Source organism: Trametes versicolor, assembly GCF_000271585.1.
Source record: "Trametes versicolor FP-101664 SS1 unplaced genomic scaffold TRAVEscaffold_13, whole genome shotgun sequence".
In the NCBI taxonomy this organism is placed as follows: Eukaryota; Fungi; Basidiomycota; class Agaricomycetes; order Polyporales; family Polyporaceae; genus Trametes; species Trametes versicolor.
In genome coordinates, this window is record NW_007360333.1 from 620,992 (window position 1) to 638,254 (window position 17,263).

The following is a 17,263-nucleotide window of genomic DNA, read 5'->3' on the forward strand; positions in this document are numbered from 1 at the left end:
ATATCTCTTGCAGGAAGAGCTCAGTCGAAGACGCACACAGGGTCGCCGTCTCAGTCTAGTGGGTCTTGTTCATCTCACAGTTCATATGTCCGCTGACGAATACAATAGAGATGCTTGATATACGATGACAGGGTACTCTAAGTCCCGTTGTCGCGGGCTGTTGCGCCGTAAGTTAACTGCTTCGCCTGTGTTCAGATGAAGCCACCCACCGCAAGTGCGAGCAACCAAGGTCGGTGTCTTACAGCCAGCAAGTGTCGACGTGCGGACCTGTAGACCCCAACCGACACTTCAGCCTACACTCTCTGTCGTCGAGGTCGGGATCACGTACCTTCCTCCACATCATCTGAGCATTGTGGCCTCGCTTGCGTCGCTGGCAGCACCAAGAGGAGCGCGACGAGCGCCAAGAAGAACTGTGCGTGTCTGGTGAACTGCATTCTGCTGATGTGGGCGGTAGCGAGTAGTAGCGAGTGCGTAGGAAGTGCGGTGGATAGGCTCAGCGGGTGTTGGGCGCAAACTGCCCTCCACCGAAGCGAGGTCGCTTATGTATGTACCTTGCTCGTACCACGAAGCAGCCAATCTAAGCTTCTATCCGCAGCGCGTGGAAGGCAAGCGGTGCAGATGGCCAGCGGCAGTCCCAGCGCCCTCCGAAGGCCCGGCATGCCAGTCGTACGGGACTTGAATTCCCCGTCACAATTTGTCCGGCCGACTGCATTGCCAAAACGGAGGTTTGCAATTGTTGGGCGCGTTTTGTTCGCAGAAGTCCGTTTTCCTCGGCAAAACGGAGGCCGTATGGCGCCTGCACCCCTTGCCACGCTTTTTCGGCTTGGGAGGTGGGAGTGCTCAGGGTGGAGTCTCCCTGCATCACCTCTGTTTGCTCTTCTGACTCGGGCTGATACGCTCTGAAGATTCTAGCGTTGATGTCGTCCTGAAATTGCGATGTATCGAGGAGTGCACCATGCACTCTCTTCCGTTGGGGAGATGCGCGGATCCTTTCACGTAAGTACATTGCCCTGTGGGCTTGGCCATGTGTTGATCTTTGTGCGCGCAGATTTACGGCTGCTCAGGGCTGCGCGTTCTGATATTTTCCTGGCCGGTGCTTCTGGTCTTCGGATATGCGGAACACCGTGACGCTGTATCGAGCGCACACTGCAGATCTGCCTCCACGGCCATTGGACACCGAGCGACGGACATGAAGAAGTCCCGCAGCGGAGATGCGCGCAGGGCGCTATCATCACCTCGCTTAGAGCATTTTGGATGGCGACGCCCGTACCAGCGCCAATGGAAGTTGCCGTTCAATGCCATGAACACAGTGAATCTTCAAAGCACAGGAGAAGTACCTCCAACGTATACATAATGTTCATTGATTTACAAAATATTATAGCCAACTACCACCGTGCTGCATTGCAGCGTCATCTCGAATCTGCGCCCAAGCCGCGTGAATATTCGGTCAGCGGAAGTATAGCAAATGGTAAGCTCACCTACTTCGAGTCATACATAAAAATCTCGGGTGACCATGGATTACAGCCAGCAGGGGTCGTCATGGCCTAAAGCTACGTCATGTCAATTTATGAATCGGCGTAAAAGTGGTTTTGTCGCCTACTATCAGCGGTGTCACCACCGCAGCTCTGCGGGCGAGCAGAGGCAACTGCCGCAAGTACGACGAGTGCGAAGGAGACGGTGTAGAGGAGGTAGGTTCTGGTAGACATCTTGAGTATCGGTACTGAAGCATAACGCAGACGAGGCGCAGGTTTTGTAGGCCTCCTCATAGGGGCTCGAAGCGCCGCCCATCGACACTTGTGAGCTACGACGGTGTTGCGCCCACCGCACAGCACCCCACCGTGGCGTATAGTGGCGGGATGAGGAGACCGCCACCATTGTGCGCGCCGTTCAACTAGAGAGGCTCGTCCTGCTCGTGCGTATTTTTGGGACTCGTTTCGTCACGGCGCGGCGCCACTTACTGCAGTCAGTGCGAGTACGAAAGTTACCCCTAGTGGGACGCCACACAACCGGAGGGCACAGGGTTTGAAAGCAGCGCAGGTGCGTCGTACAAGCATGTTTTGAGTCCGCCGTTGTGGCGTGATGTGGTTATCGCGCCGTAGGTTTCTGGGTCCGCGCCTCCCTGAGCCCCGCGCAAGACAACACGCGCAGAGGAGTCCATTTCACGGCGAATTATCAAGATGACCTCTCGCTCACTAGTTACCTCGCAAGGGGTGTATCGGTGCGTAACTCATAAATATATGACTTTTCCTATCTGCTGAGTATTCCTCTGTTTATCTATCAATTCTAGAGCGTAGTCCTACCGATACCGGGTACCACAGTGGCCGTGTAGCTGCCATATGCCTCTGCGACGTCATGCTGGCAGCTGCTAGGAAAGGGTGGACCCGGCCAACGACCCTAGAAAGACTTACATCAGACAGCAGTCTCGTCGTCGCGCAAGTGCGGACCTCAGCGTAGCTGGACATGCGATAAAGGTGCGTGTGACGACTAATCTCCCAACCGTGGCATTTCTCCACCATCTCGTTCCGTCGCTCAGGGTCAGGATCCGCGTTGGTGATAGCAACTCTACTGAGCTATCATCTCCACTCCCCGGACCTCTCGATTTTTTCACGCGTGTATTCATCGGGCTGACTCGAGCTTATAGCAATGTCCACTCGCGCGACGGCCTTCGCAAGTGCTTGGCCACGCATCGAGCGTCGTGGCGTTGAATTTGAGCAGACAAGAGCCACGACGACGCCACTACGATCGTATACCCCGCGATCAATCGTTCAACCCCCGCGCATGTGGTTAACATCACTAGTGCGATCGACTCGAAGGGGCACACAAACCCCAGGAAATTCTGTTCGACATCAATACTGCGGCAAGCGCTCAGGCCCGATCGGTCGTGGACTCCTGGCGTTCGCCGTTGATGCATCATCCAGGTGCAATCTGTAGTGAATCTCGGCAACGCACCCACTATTCTGGGGCCGGGATCCCCTGGGGTCGGAGGCGGAGGAGCACCGTCGGATGTTCATCCGCGCTTACGGCTACTTGTGCGCTCATTTACGTTTTCGTCGGACCTTGCAGGATGGTGAGAATGTGGATGCGCCGGGCCTGTCACTGCCCTCGTGGGTTCTGCCATGCCGTGGGATGTGGCCCGTGCGCGGCCTCCCTGAATCCTGTCCGCAACTCCTTCCGAACTCCCGCCCTTGCGGATCGCAGCATCAGGGTGCAGTCAGAGGAGCTTCGCCGGCGTCTTCGCTGTCAGGGTTGACAATGACTGGAGCCGCCCAAGGACCTCGCACAGAGCCTTCTCGCGTAGTCCGAATTTATCTCCTACAACGCCCCGCCAAGAGCCCCACCGCGCCTGCTACCCTATGCTCTCCAAGCGTACTGTGGAGAACGCCTTCATTGCCATAGCCATCGCGCTGTTGGCTGCCAACGCGGCCTTGAAGCTTGTCGCAAGAGCTACCATTAGCCGTGTGGAGGGGCACGAGAACGAGAGCAACCACCGTGAGTGAACCATGATCGCTTTGTTCTCCACCCGAGCTAACTTTTGTGAAGCTCTATGGAGCGTGGAGAGGGGGGACGTGTTACTTCAGCACGACAGCTGGACCCGCTACCACCTCGACGCAGCTCAACAATGGGCCCCACTCTTCCCCGAAGGCGGCATCATCCACCTCGGCCCTGAGCAAACACCCTACACTGTGTCGATGATGCACCAGCTCCGCTGCCTCGACGTCCTGCGCGACCAGCTCAACCGTCCGAAGAGCGAGCGCTCCGAGCAGCCGGCGCGGCACTGCCTGAACTACATCCGCCAGCAGCTAATGTGCCGCGGGGACTTGCAGCTGGACCCGTACCAGTACCCCCACAAGGTCCGCGCGGTGCATCCTCACGCCATCAGGAAATGCAAGGACTGGAGAGCTGTGTACGAGAAGGTCGAGGAGAACCAGATGGAGTACGCGGCGTGGGTGGGGCGGCAGCTTAACGCAAGCTCGTCGTTGTCGTAGAATATGACGGTCAGCAGTTCTTTCTTCCACCTCATGTCATACGCGGCAGCTGAACGACGGGTGGACAGCGTTGCTCCGTTCATCAATGCATTGTACGAACGCTGTACTATACATCGGAGGTCAGTCGCACGAGCAGCCAATGAGCAAGACGTAATCCGCGCGTATCACCCTCTGAGACGTCGGCGTCCTGGTGGCGTTCCTCAGAGTGTCGTAGTGTCATGAAGGGTCCGCTGTTCACGTCTACTGCTCCCTGCCAACTCAGCTGCGCGTGCCTCAGTTTAGCGACGCCCCCCAAGATGTCAAGGCGATCGTGCAGCGACGATGCTGTCCCCACCCCATCCCGGCGGAGAAGTTGCCTCTCACCCTATCTTTTGCACTCAGGAACAGGGCCTAGCCTACCCAAACGTTACGACGATACCTCATCAGCATAACACGCAGCACGTACCTTCGACCCCATGACAATCCAATGCTTACCCTCACACACATCTGGGAATGAATGAGATCCCGTCAAGACGTGCGGTCTGCTCACTTCATGTCGTTGATAGCATGTGTGAGTGAAACACCCGGTGTTCTTCCTTCAGGTACCCTGCTCACGACTATGATGCCCCTCCTCGCTTGCACCTTTAGACTTGTGAAGCTCGATGCTCCCCACGATGCCTGACTTGGCAGGCATACTTGGGAGTGGTCGCTTGCCGAAGGTTTCTACGCGACAAACCTGATGTATTTCTCGGGACGAATGCGACAGGGCAGTGATCTCGAAGTGGAGTACCAGTGCCTCCTCGTCTACAAACATGGATGATCGTCTTAGACTATCACCTGTGTATGTTTTCGGGATCCGGGGACTTCCAGCATCGCGCAGCATGTCGGGGTCCCAACTAAGCACAAAGGCTCCGGTGCCTCATGACTCTCAATATGGTCCTAGTGCGGTTTCCTCTAGAGCTCCGAATCCCTGCTTATCTGACACTTTTTGACTGACACCCTTCAGAGCACTACGTTATCAGAAGAATCATCCAGGAAGATTGACGCAGCCCGCTGTGTGACCTGCTCAATGTCGGCGTTGCGATTGCGTCTGACATCAGCCAGCACAGTCCACTGGCAGCGATACTTCCCATGCCGCTCAAGGTGGTCAGACGTCTCTATCAATGTTGACAATCAAACATAACGGGCATGTCCATCAGCGCTCAACACTCTCCATCTGTACTCCGACGCCGACCATCAGACTCCGGTCCGTGACCTTCAATCAGATTCCGCCTTCCCCGAGGGGCTCGGGAGGTAGGTACAGTATGAGTATACTGCTCCCGTCCCACGCGAGTGGGGCCTCCGCTCGCGCGACCGTGGTACATTGATAAAGGACGAAGCAGCTCTGTCTCCCGGAACTTCGCAGTCCACACCGAAGGAGCCACCATGTCCGACCCGAACGCCATCTTCCAAAACGCGTACTACATCGGGAACAACTTCAACACCATCCTCTATGGTGCGTTCGCCTTCTCGCCTTCCCTTCCCACCTACCCGCTTTCCCGCGCGATCGGCGCTGATCCACGCGCCCCCATGCACCCACAGGCGTTGAACTCGTGCTGTACTTCGCGAGCGTGGGGCTCATCCTGCAGAACCGCCGCGGCGGGACCGGGGGCAAGCGCAGCGACCGGCTCTTCTTGTCGCTGAGCACGGGTCTCCTCGCCATGATCACCATCTACGTCGCCGTGCAGTCTGTGTTCGGCGAGGAGATGTGGATCGTGAACGCGGACTATCCGGGCGGCTCGGGCCAGTACCTCGCGGACAACGCCGCGGTGTGGTACCAGACGCTTGGCAGCGCCGCGTCCATCGTGCTCAACCTGATGAGCGACGGTCTTCTGGTACGTCCTCTAGCGCTGACACTCCAGGCAATCATAGACTGACGGGCTTTGCATGTCTGTGTAGATGTACCGCACCTTCGTCGTCTGGAGCGACTGGCGGGTGATCGTCTTCCCCGGCATCCTGTACCTTGCATCTGCAGGTGTGTGCGTTCTCTTCTCATTCCCCCACGCCCCTTCCCTGATCACCCCTCTCTCTTCCCAGCCCTCGGCATTCTGACATGCTACGTCTCCGGCACGCCGAACTCGGACTTCTTCCTGGGCAAGGCCGCGGACATCGCGCTCTCGTACTCGACGGTCGTCATCGGGCTAAACGTGACGTGCTCCGCGCTCATCTGCGGGCGCATCCTGTTCGTCGCGCGCCGCATGGAGGCGACGCTCGGGCGCGACGTCTCGCGCACGTACACCGGCGCGGCGTCGCTCATCATCGAGTCCATGCTGCCCTACACGCTCTTCGGCATCGCGTACGTCGTCACGCTCGGCCTCAACAGCCCGTACTCGATCTTCTTCCTCTCTGTCTACGTCATGTTCACCGTATGTTTCTGCGTCTTGTGTCTCCTCATGTGTGCGCGCTGACTCGCGAGTTTACAGTGCGTGTCGCCCCAGATGATCATCCTGCGTGTGCTCATGGGGCGTGGCTGGACGCGTGAGGCGGCGGACTCGAGCGTCGGCTCGGCGCGTTTCGTGTCAGGCCCGTCGACGTCCGCGGGCGCGTCCACGACGCGTTTCACGTACCGCAGCGAGGGCACGGGCATCGCGCTCAAGAGCATCGCGACGTCGTCCTCGCCCGACTTTGGCGGCGACAGCAAAGTCTAAGCGGACATGCCGCGGTGTTTAGCATTTATTTCGTTAAGTTAAAAGGATGGACTCAAGAGTGGCTGGTGTTCTGTTGTTGTGCTATTAGATCTAGGCTGATTTTATCACGTTCCTTGTTCGCCCGTCGCAGCGCGCACGCTTTTGTTGCATGTTGTCCTGTATTACTTCGGGTTAACTGTGTCGTTCGTTACCTCAATGGATTTGTACTGTCTACCATCACATAATGGGCTTGGATAGTGCGAGCAGGTCAAAGAAAGGGATTACGGTGTGCTCCTAAGCACGCCTTGCCATTCCCGCGAATTCTTTCAGAATGTGTGGCCCATTTTTGAAAGCCTGAAGGCCGTATCACCGGTCGACCCGAGGTCACATCAATGGACGGTAGCTGAGAAACTGTATGACCTTGGCCCTGCATGGGTATTATTGATGTGCAGATGACAGTTCAAGACCACTGGACGGCAAATCGGACGAGCAGCAGAGCAGACATCATTCATTACAACAGCTGGGTAAGTAACAGAAGTACAAGGCGTATGAGCACAACGAATGCTCCACACCGAGCCCAAAGCAACAATAGCAAGTCAAACGTCGAAGCCATAGGTTAGGATCATCGCAGGGCCGTAAGAGCATTTTCGTCGTCATGATCGTACAGCAACAGGCCCGGTCCCTCATGCCATCTCCTGCACCGAGTTCAGGGACTTGTGGTCCATCGTCGATGTACCCTCTTCTGGCACCACCGTAGTCGTCGCAGCCGCGCGGCTCGCACCCAGGTTCTCGAACTCCAGCGCGGACACGGACTGTGCCGTCTGGTCCTTCGTCCACGCCTGCCCGGTCACAACGCGCAACACGATGAGCTGCGGGGAGATGCACTATATCACCACAACCAGGGTCAGTCCCATACCTAAACCGCCTAAAGCCGAGACACAGCTCTGCGCACGCACCGTGAACATGCCGTAGAACGCGCCAAACAGGATCGAGATGTCGCTCTGGAGCCCATACGCGACGAGGAACGCGAAGCCGGCCATGGAGTACGGCAGCGCAGACTCGACGACGATGGGCAGCGTGCCCGTGTAGCGGCGCGCGCTGCGCCCGCGGTCCTGCGTGTTCCGCGCGGCCTCGAGCGCGCGCCCGAGGTGCGCGAGCCGCGCGGTGATCACGCCCGTCGCGATGATGTTCAGCGCGATGGTCGTCGTGTAGTACGCGACGCCGAGCTGCTGCGCCGTCCCGACGAAGAAGTCTGCGTTTGGCTTGCCGGACGCGTACAGCTCGATGATGCCGAGGCCTGCCAGAAGGGGAAAGAGCAGGGCGCGCGTGAGCAAGTGGCGTCGGACGGAGACAGGAGGAAGGACGGCGCACCGATGGTGGCGACGTATAGGAAGCACGGGAAAAAGATCACGCGATAGCTCGTCCAGACGACGTACATCCGGTAGATCTGCCAGGCAAGGTTTCCCATTCAGCTCCGCGCGACAGCGGGAGTGGCGCAGGATGCCACTGCGAGCGGAGAAAAAAAGCTTACGAGGAGCGCATCGCTGAACAGGTTGAGGATCACAGATGCCGTCGTGCACATCGTCTGGTACCAGATGTCCGCGTTCTCGATGAGGAACTCGAGCGAGCCCCCGGGCGAGTCGGCATGCACTATCCACATCTCCTGTCCGAAGACGGCTTCGGTGGACATGTAGATGGTGATGAGGACGAGCAGCGCGGTGCTGAACGCCATGTAGAACTTGTCCGTCCGCGTCCACTGCTTGCGGTGGTTCACGAGGGCGTTCATCGTCATTCCGTACAACACGAGTTCCACGCCTGCCAAACAGACATGGTGAGCACATGGTCGTGCATGCGGATCGGGGTGTTCGTGAGAGGTACAGACCATAAAGGATCGCATTGAAGTTGATGGCGAGGTAGTACGCATTCTGGAAGAGGGACGACATGGTGCGAGTTGGAAGCCGGTTGGAGGACGGAAGGTACGACAGAGAAGCACGGCGGAACAGTCACAACTACTTTATAACGGACCAGAGCGTTGATCAATAACGGCTAGTGCTGGAGGCTGGACGAGTACGTGCCTGAATGTTGAGCCCTAGAGAGTCGCCACCAGCACAAATGGTGATCCGATGTGTCTTGTCTGTTCCTTAACGCCAGTGGTCGTTAGACAGCGGATCCGCGGCGTAGCACGCTATTGATAGCAGGATTTGACGTTGTGAGCGACAAGTAGGTGACGAGGGGCGTGAAGTGAGCACCACATACCACGACGTGGAGAGACGCTACGATGTCCCACTGGGGGAGCGTGCCTGGGACCCAGAGTAGCTATTGACTGGCTTGAAGCTCGAAGCCTCACGGCATCCGCATAGTTCCGCCGACAAGCTCGTCCCGTGGTACAGCGCCTCGTGCCGTTTGTATCACGAATGTTGGAACTGTAAAATGAGAGTCTCCGCACTTCTATCATCTTCATCAACGGGGTGATACCGTGGTGGGTAGCCATGAGTCAGGAACGAGCCCTCCAAGCACTCAGGACTGTCTGGATGTCGGCAAGAACAAGACGTCGGACTCATCTCAGCAAGGTCTCAGCTCCTTGCGGTCGGGAGGTTTCCGTGTCGCAGCCAAGGCGTAAAAGATGGCGATTCCATCGGTTTATCTGGTCTGTGCGCCGTAAAGCTGGCGGACGGGAGGAAACCCGCGTTCCCCGCAAAATCACCGCTCGGCCTCGGACCTCGAACTTTAATGGCCGGTCAGGTACAAATTCCCTTTTCTGAACCAGAAATGATGGGATCTGAGAGATCTAAGATTTGTGACAGTTGTGTACGTACAGGTGACTGTGTCACGTCCGCCGCGGAAGCAATTTCCCCGGGCAGACGTTCCGGCCTCCCACCATCATCTCCCGCTGCACCCGCGCTGGACTGGCAGCGCGCCTCCAGAAAAACACACATGTACCGGTGACAGAAGCACCCACCCGCTCCGATGATATCTCGTTTGCTGGCTCTGTGCTTGCTCGTCGCGCTCGGCGTCCTCAACGTCGCCATCGACTACTCCTTCGTCGAGGACGCGCGGAAACTCTTCGCTCGGAGGCCACCGCCATTATCCCACTACAGTGAGTTCTTCCCAGGTCACAGCTCTAGCGAAATATATTTATCGACATTACCTTGGCAGCTTGGATCGAGGATGACGTCCCCGAGCGCATGCCCCTCCTCAACGCGCGCCCCCACGTCCTGATGTCCATCGAGGAGAGCGTGCGCTACGACATCCGCGCGCCCGAGGCGTCCCTCGAGTGGCTCTGGACGTCGACCGCGGACGACCACGGGAACGTGCACATGGGCCCGAACAACCGCTTCTTCGTCGTCGCGCTCACGCACCAGCAGCACTGCCTCCGCAGCCTCCGCGCCTCGCTCGACGCCCCCGGGGTGCCCACGGGCGCCGCGCTGCACCACGCCGAGCACTGCCTGACCTTCATGCGCGAGCAGACGCTGTGCGCGGCGGACTTCTCGCTCGAGCCGGGCGATGCGTTCGCGCGCAACTACACCGCGGAGCGTGTGGGGGGCGAGAGGGAGTGCATGGATGTGGAGGCATTCTATGGGACGATGTGGAGCCAGTGGCAGGATTGGTTGGGGTTCAAGGCGCAGATGGCCGCGTAACATGTATGGACGGGATCGCAACTAGAAGGTGAAATGACAAGTCTGTAATTTCTTGTGCAATACCAGATACAGAGTGCCAGTGCGCGTACGACGCTCGAGGCTTTGTACGGTCCCTCAAAAATCTGCGCGTATGAGAAGGGGTGAGCCAAACCTCCTTCCCTATCCTTCTACGTCTTTAAATCGTCTGATACTGAACCATGTTCACACCTGCGCACGCAGTCCGTCAGCGTCCACATTCGCACATCGCCATCAACTCCCACTCACCATACGTCGTGTTATGGCTCGACCACACGTCCAGCGCGCACTCCGTGCCCTCCACACACTGCACCTCGAACGCGTGCAGCGAGCTCCACTTACACGGGAACTTGTAAAACTCCACGTCGCCCCCCTTCCCGTCCACGACGACCGACCCAACGCTGCCCTGCGCGCGGGGCCGCGAGCGGTACGTGAGCGCCTGCACGTCGATGGGCCGTGGGGCCGCGAGGTGGAAGAGCTCGATGCGCGAGCCGGGCGTCATGGAGAGCGACGCGCCCGCCTCGAGGGTCTCGCCGAGCGCGGGGAGCGTGAGCACGAGCCGGCAGTCCTCCATCCCGAAGTCGATTGCGCGGAACTGGATGATCGTGTGCACCTGCATTCCGTCCATATCAGTCCCCGCTGGTGTCTCGTGGCAAGGATGCGAAGGGGACTCACGTCGGGGCTGACGCGCAGGCGTCGTTCGTTGGGCGACATCCGCCCGTACGTCTCGTGCCAGTAGTCGTGCTCGCCGCGCGGGGCGGGCCGGTCGGGCTCTTGCACGAACACCTGCGCGGCGATGCGCGGGCGGATCGTGATCGGCTCCAGCACGGACGCGTTCGCCTGGCCCGACGCGTACAGCTCGTCCAGGCCGATGTACGGGCTTGCGTACTCGAGGCGCGCGGCGAAGTCCTTTGGCGCGAACACGGTGCGCGCGAGGCGCGCGGTGTAGGCGACCGCGGCGAGGTCCGTCGCGGCGATTACGAGGACGAGGGCCCCAAGCCAGAGGGCGAGCGGGGACGTGCTGGTGGAAGGTGTGCGCAGGCTAGGAAGCCATGTCTTCTCTGAACTTAGACGGCCTGGGGGAGACGGGGGTGCACAGTCAGAATTGGGAGAAGGCGGGCGAGCCGTAAGGTGACGTTGACCGCTCACCTGTCGGTGGGGGCGACTGCGACCCCTCCGAGGCGTCAACGTCCTCGGACAGGAGCACCTCGTACTCGGCGTCGTGGCGGGGCATCGGTGGGTCAGCGTTCACGTTCAAGCGTGTCGTCGCCTGGTGCCGGGTAGTATGTGCATACAATACGAGGCACGACGACGGGATCCTCGCAGTTTATCTCACAGGGAAGGCTGCGGGTGCAGCGCCCTCCTGATCCTGCCCCGCCTTTCTGCGGGCGTGCCCGGTCCCTTTGGTCGCGCTCAGGCTCGCCGGCGCCGGGCCCTGCAGCCTCTTCGCCTCTCGCCTCGCGAGAAGATGGGGAGAGTGAGATGCGCCGGGCTCGCCGGCCGGACAGAACTTCGGGGCTTCTGGCGGGGACGAGGAGCCCTGTATTCGCATGGGCGGGCAATGGAGATGCGGAATATGGATTGCGGAGATCCGAGTCGGACACCAGCCTGGGAGGAGCGGTTGCGTCTCCTCGCTTGCGCGCGGTCACTGTCACTGTCAGATGTTTTCGCCGGGCCTCGTGACGGAGCGTGGGCGTGGGCGTTGAGCGTGGGCGCGCCACGAAGGTTCACGCCTGCACAGCTGCATGGGGCAATGCTGCATTGTCGCCACAGGATCCTGCGCGGTGATGCTGCCGGCATTGGACGCGCGGGGGCGGAGCTTCGTGGCGGCGGGCAGGAGACTGGACATGGCCGTCACGGCGTCAGGCGAGATCGGGACGTGTCCTCCTGTGCGCTGAGGAGCAGCTGCTTCGACTTCTCTGATTGATGTCGGATTGCTGATAAGTATGTGTCGTGCGTGAGAGGGCAGGGCACGAGGCATCACCGAGGTTTAAGGGACGTGCGTATACATTTTTGTGGCCAATGTGCCATGGGAGCATGCGAGGGCCACTTGAAGTGAGATGATGGCGCACACAGCGTCGGTAGATGGATTTCGGGCCTGCAACAAAGATATTCAACAATTCGGATATTGATCTGAATATTGTGTGGGATGGACCGACAACAGCCTCGTCGACAATGTGCGCAAGTTCTGATCCTCGGCCAGGGGTTCTTCAAGCTTCCTCCCTGAACAAGCCAAAGTTCTGTCTGAGCACCGCGCTGATCGCAAACGCGCGTTCTCACACTGCAGGCACCTCGGACGAAGGTGCATGCGTGCACACACCGTCCAAGACCGAGCTCGGCTCGCACCTGCAATGGATGATTTTCTAGATCCTCTCCATTGGGATCGCGCACTCCTCATGACAGACAGGACGCACACGTGAACCGATAAGTGGACTTTCGCTCTTACATTGATACACCAACACTTGTTTGGTTTCCCTTCCGAGGCACCTCATTTGCATATCTATGCTTCGGCTTCTGTGGCCGGGACCGCGGTCTCCTTCTTGAAGAACCAGAGCGGCCAGTCGACCCACGGCGATGGCATTACCTTATGCCCGCAGAGCGTGAATCCGAGCTTCTCATAGATGGGGACCTGGAAAAGAAGATGGATGAGCATCCGGACATGGGCCGCGCCGCGGTGCCACAATTGCGCCGGGGGCCCAGGGGCGCGCGGAAAAGGGGCCCGGCGAGGAGCGCGGAGACTTACGTTGCGGATGTTGGTCGTGGTCAGCGCCATCGTAACCCCTGTCTTGGCAGCCTGAAGGGGGTACGTGAGACATGGAAGACAAGGACGGGTGGGACGGAGCGCACCTCTTTGGTCGCGAGCTCGAAGAGCGCTTTCGCGACACCCTTGCCCTGATAGTCCTCGCGGACCATCGCGAAGTTGCACCAATAGGTGTTACGTTCGGCCTCGGCGATGCCGAGCGCCTCGTCGTTGGCTTTCGGGACCTCCTTCGCCATCTGCGTGTATTGTTAGCAGGCAGACGTTCACGCGGGAGAGGCACTTACGACATCAGGATAGTACTTCTGCCCCTCGGGTGAGAGCTTGCCCATGAATTCAAAGAGACCGTGCTTCTGCTGTTCCGGACTGCAAGGAGGCTCTGTCAGCGCAGAGGATGAGAAGTCCCGGGTGTAGGACCGCTGACGTTGAAAGAATGAGCTGCCCCGGGAGGGAGAACAGGGTGTAGCCGACGAGGGCGCCAGTCTCGTCCCGCGCGATGAATAGGTCAGCTATTCCGGGAGTGAGAGCGAGGGCGCGGAGCATAACGCCGCCCAAGGATGGGAGAAGGCTCATGTCGCCGCCGACGAGCGCGATCGCGGCGGGGTCTACAACCAGCCAAGGTCAGTAGGTAGCGACGCCAGCGATCTATGCGGAGCATACTCCTACCTGCTACCATGAGTCCGGCGAACACTTGAGTGGCTTCTTCCGCCAAGCTTTCTAAGAGGCGTGAGATTGAATTCACGGTATTTGAGTGCTGCCTTTACCTGTGGGGCTCTCGACACGCTCGAATGTGACATTGGATGTGGCCATAGCTTTCGAAGGTGCCAGTGAGAGGGAAGCTTGCCAGAAGAGACCAGGTAAGAGGGCGGCGAGGTGAGTACCAGTTAGGATCCGCGTCTTATCAAGTTCGCCGAGATGCCATCAACAAGAGAATAGGCAGGTCAGAAGCATCGTCCATAGCAGAACCGGATGGTCGACTTCCGTCAGGAATGTGGTCTGTCAGCCTGATGATTCGAGTTCAACAGACTCCCCTTTATCTCGTACAATCCGCAGCGTTACGCGAGAGGTGCAGCGAGAAGAGGGGGCACGCTAAACACGGTTCGGACCAAATTGGACCTCCGAGGCTGAACAGGCCATGGTCAGTGTCCCGACCATTGGAGGCTCTGGAGCAGCCCATATACGGCCGCTCGTACGCGTGGTACGGACGAACGGTGGGGAAAGCTGAGCGTTTGTTGTTATCCAGTCTGCTTCGTTATGTACGTTATAATCGTCCGTTTGTGCATCCGGGCGAGTTCCGCATGTCAGCGAAAATGTGATGTTTGAGGCTTTGTGCGATGTCCACAAAGGGCTGTATAGGGCCCCTGGGTATAATATGGACCGTAATGGTATGTGGAGGGCGATCGAGCTATCTGGAACAAATGGTCCTAAAGTGGTTCACAGGGAAAGGGTCTGTAGGATGATCAGAGGTCCTGCAGTGCCGACTTACGAAAGGCCACCATGTCATACACCGCCAGGTTTCCGCCATGCCAGTATTTTCTACATGCCCAGGTTGACATTGCGTCGGCCCCAGAAGAACTTTTGCAATCTTGCATATGTCGGTGTATGTCCATTTGATTGTTGAAGCTGTTGAGTATCCGGGGGAAGCTACAGCGATCCGCACGCGTTGAAGATCATCTGGAAGAGTATATCCTGCGCCAGCCAGCTAGACATAGAAAGACCAAATGATATCGAGGCGCGGGCTTGGCTGCAGAGTCGATGAGGGAACAGAAGAAAAAGCCACTGCACGGTGCACCCCCTCCAAGGCTCGGAGTTGACTAGTTGCGGCTCACCGGGCCGGCTTCCGGTGCATGCCAGCGACGCGTCCCCGAACAAGTTGGCGCGCACATCCTCCTTCTCCGCGTTCCACGTCGACCTCTCACACTCGCGCTCGTCGTGCATGGTGCCGCGCTGAACATGCTCGGAAACGCTTTGGATCTACTCAACGCTGGGCTGGACGCGGTCCAGGCGCGTCTGGCGTGGGTCGCAACGGACACAGTCAACTGGAAATTCTACCTCCAAGTGTGCTCATGGAGCGTCTGCCTGTTCGAGTCCTACCTCTTGTATGCGTCTTAAATCTATGAATTGAATGCGCTGTGGCTTACCCGCGCATCGCCTGAACTTAGGTTGCGCCAATTCCCGCTCTACTCGAAGACGGAGCCCCCACCCGTTCTCGCTGAACACTTCAAGCCGGACACCTTCGTGAAGTCTCAGACGTACGGAAAGGACAAGGCGAAGTTCTCCTTGGTTTCGGGCCTTTACAAGCAGGTCGTTGACTCGGCCTTCTTGCAATATGGTCTCATGGCATGGTCCTGGAAGATTGGCGGCAACATTACTGCACTCTTGGGTTACGGTCCGGAATACGAGGTACGTTGCGTGAATTCCCATTGCGAGCCGGCTTTTCCCAAGTCCTTCATTCGTGGTGCCATAGCTCATAGATTGTCCTTGCAGATTTTGCAATCAATAGCCTTCGCGTTCACGCTGTTTTTCGTATCTAGTCTCCCGTCTCTCCCGCTGTCCTACTACCAGACCTTCGTTCTCGAAGAGAAGCATGGTTTCAACAAGTCCACGCGCTCTCTCTTTGTCACCGACCTGATCAAGAGCTGGGCAATCGGTCTTGCCATCGGCGCGCCCTTCCTTGCCGGATTCCTCTCCGTGTTCAAGTGGGCGGGCAACCGTTTCGTGCCCTGGCTCATGGCTTTCCTGTATGGCTTTTCGACATCCAGTTCAGCAAACGTCACTCATAGTACCGTCTCAATAGCCTCATCTTCCAGCTCTCGATGGTCGTGTTGTACCCCACGGTCATCCAACCGCTGTTCAACAAGCTCTCACCGCTCCCGGCTGGCGAGCTCCGCTCTCGTATTGAGGAACTCGCTGTGAAGCTCAACTTCCCGCTCAAACACCTGTACGAAATCGACGGATCGAAGCGTAGCTCGCACAGTAATGCATACTTCTTTGGTCTTCCCGGGGTACGCTTCGACCTGCATATATGCTGCTTATTTTGCACTGGATTGACGCATGCATCCACAGAACAAGCACATCGTCATCTTCGACACACTCATAAAGCAGAGCAAGCCTGAGGAAGTGGAGGCAGTCCTCGGTACATGCGTTCTTCTCATCTAGCGGTCATTTGTGTCTGACGCGTGCTATCTACAGCACACGAGCTCGGCCACTGGTACTACATGCACCCCTCTCAGTTGCTGCTCCTGTCGCAGATCCACATTTTCACGATCCTCGCGCTCTTCCCCGCGTTCCTTCGCGCCCCGCCGCTCCTGCGTGCGTTCGACTTCCCGGCCTCAGTCGCCGTGAAGCCCCCGACCATCGTCGCCTTCCTGCTCTACCAGGTGCGTAGCGCGAAGCACACACTCACCTGAACCGTCCAGGTTAACAATGTGGCAGATGCTGCTGACGCCGCTCGAGGCCGTCGTCGGCATTCTCATGAACGCCGTGAGCCGCAAGTTCGAGTACCAGGCGGACCGCTTCGCGTGCGAGCTCCAGACGCAACTCAGCGACGAGAAGATGGCGGACATGGGCGACCGTCTCGCACGTGCCCTCGTCGCCCTCCACGTCGAGAACTTGTCCACCGTCTGGGTCGACTGGCTGTACGTTCCCCGTCCCTTCCTCTCCCTCTCCGTTTTGCGAGTTACAGGGTTGACGCACGTGTGGACAGGTACTCGGCGTACCACCACTCGCACCCGACGCTTACAGAGCGCCTGAGGGCACTGGAGAGCTCCAAGGGCTCCGTGGTCGCCGCAAAGAATGCGGCGGAGAAAAAGAAAAAGGAACTCTGAGGATGGAGGTATGTGCAGGACCGGAGTCAGGCCGCGCTTTCTTGTGCAAGTACGTACTCTGGCGCTATTTATTGGCAAGTTTCTCTCGGACATCGTGTGGGACGTGCATTGTTCTCCAACGAGGGCTGCTTTTCGGTACAGCTGCCGTCAACGCATAGAAGTTGGTTGCTCGCGCCGAGCTCTACTTGTAGGGGCTTTCGCAAGTCGTACGTGCCATGAACTCAAGCGCCCGTTACTGCGCGATGGTTACCAATTATTCCCAAGCCACTTTTGGCTTCATGTCACAAACACTCACCATCTAGTCGAGTCTCTTACGCAGCTTACCACCCGAGTCGTCCACCAATAATGTGACGGCGATTTGCAGTCGCCGACGACGGAGACGGGGACACGCTGC

At 58.3% G+C, this 17,263-nt stretch overlaps 7 protein-coding genes across 7 annotated transcripts; 4 read left to right on the forward strand and 3 right to left on the reverse strand.

Moving 5' to 3' along the window:
- Window positions 1–3,353: 3,353 nt before the first annotated feature.
- TRAVEDRAFT_24130 (uncharacterized protein) lies at window positions 3,354–3,986 on the forward strand (the record flags this gene model as incomplete). Its single annotated transcript, XM_008045787.1, has 2 exons — window positions 3,354–3,489; window positions 3,541–3,986. The coding sequence occupies 2 exons, from the start codon at window positions 3,354–3,356 to the stop codon at window positions 3,984–3,986; spliced, it is 582 nt and encodes a 193-aa protein (XP_008043978.1).
- A 1,404-nt stretch (window positions 3,987–5,390) lies between these two features.
- On the forward strand, window positions 5,391–6,652 carry TRAVEDRAFT_53114 (uncharacterized protein; the record flags this gene model as incomplete). The annotated part of the gene is made up of 5 exons (XM_008046056.1): window positions 5,391–5,460; window positions 5,547–5,839; window positions 5,904–5,979; window positions 6,042–6,370; window positions 6,428–6,652. The coding sequence occupies 5 exons, from the start codon at window positions 5,391–5,393 to the stop codon at window positions 6,650–6,652; spliced, it is 993 nt and encodes a 330-aa protein (XP_008044247.1).
- A 569-nt stretch (window positions 6,653–7,221) lies between these two features.
- Window positions 7,222–8,574, reverse strand: TRAVEDRAFT_174735 (uncharacterized protein; the record flags this gene model as incomplete). Its single annotated transcript, XM_008046057.1, has 5 exons — window positions 7,222–7,515; window positions 7,588–7,928; window positions 8,003–8,078; window positions 8,163–8,446; window positions 8,514–8,574. The coding sequence occupies 5 exons, from the start codon at window positions 8,572–8,574 to the stop codon at window positions 7,315–7,317; spliced, it is 963 nt and encodes a 320-aa protein (XP_008044248.1). The 3' UTR covers window positions 7,222–7,314.
- Window positions 8,575–9,527: 953 nt separating this feature from the next.
- On the forward strand, window positions 9,528–10,322 carry TRAVEDRAFT_31815 (uncharacterized protein). Its single transcript, XM_008045842.1, has 2 exons — window positions 9,528–9,728; window positions 9,788–10,322. Exons 1-2 carry the CDS (start codon window positions 9,599–9,601, stop codon window positions 10,267–10,269), a joined length of 612 nt encoding a protein of 203 aa, XP_008044033.1. The 5' UTR covers window positions 9,528–9,598; the 3' UTR covers window positions 10,270–10,322.
- A 122-nt stretch (window positions 10,323–10,444) lies between these two features.
- On the reverse strand, window positions 10,445–11,518 carry TRAVEDRAFT_40365 (uncharacterized protein; the record flags this gene model as incomplete). Its single annotated transcript, XM_008045887.1, has 4 exons — window positions 10,445–10,476; window positions 10,534–10,897; window positions 10,960–11,305; window positions 11,427–11,518. 4 exons carry the CDS (start codon window positions 11,516–11,518, stop codon window positions 10,445–10,447), a joined length of 834 nt encoding a protein of 277 aa, XP_008044078.1.
- A 1,266-nt stretch (window positions 11,519–12,784) lies between these two features.
- On the reverse strand, window positions 12,785–13,852 carry TRAVEDRAFT_53118 (uncharacterized protein; the record flags this gene model as incomplete). Its single annotated transcript, XM_008046058.1, has 7 exons — window positions 12,785–12,913; window positions 13,028–13,078; window positions 13,132–13,281; window positions 13,330–13,408; window positions 13,467–13,647; window positions 13,709–13,759; window positions 13,807–13,852. 7 exons carry the CDS (start codon window positions 13,850–13,852, stop codon window positions 12,785–12,787), a joined length of 687 nt encoding a protein of 228 aa, XP_008044249.1.
- A 1,096-nt stretch (window positions 13,853–14,948) lies between these two features.
- Window positions 14,949–16,958, forward strand: TRAVEDRAFT_61072 (zinc metalloprotease). Its single transcript, XM_008046059.1, has 8 exons — window positions 14,949–15,141; window positions 15,205–15,445; window positions 15,530–15,783; window positions 15,840–16,047; window positions 16,109–16,178; window positions 16,235–16,422; window positions 16,478–16,680; window positions 16,749–16,958. Exons 1-8 carry the CDS (start codon window positions 14,996–14,998, stop codon window positions 16,867–16,869), a joined length of 1,431 nt encoding a protein of 476 aa, XP_008044250.1. The 5' UTR covers window positions 14,949–14,995; the 3' UTR covers window positions 16,870–16,958.
- The last annotated feature ends 305 nt before the right edge of the window (window positions 16,959–17,263 follow it).

Excerpts from the sequence above, each read along its gene's own strand:
- TRAVEDRAFT_61072 (XM_008046059.1), top strand. The coding sequence starts at position 14,996 with ATGCTCGGAAACGCTTTGGATCTACTCAACGCTGGGCTGGACGCGGTC. Across the intron at positions 15,446-15,529 it reads GTTACGGTCCGGAATACGAG|ATTTTGCAATCAATAGCCTT; the intron begins GTACGTTGCGTG and ends TTGTCCTTGCAG. Across the intron at positions 16,681-16,748 it reads ACCGTCTGGGTCGACTGGCT|GTACTCGGCGTACCACCACT; the intron begins GTACGTTCCCCG and ends ACGTGTGGACAG.
- TRAVEDRAFT_31815 (XM_008045842.1), top strand. The coding sequence starts at position 9,599 with ATGATATCTCGTTTGCTGGCTCTGTGCTTGCTCGTCGCGCTCGGCGTC. Across the intron at positions 9,729-9,787 it reads ACCGCCATTATCCCACTACA|CTTGGATCGAGGATGACGTC; the intron begins GTGAGTTCTTCC and ends TTACCTTGGCAG.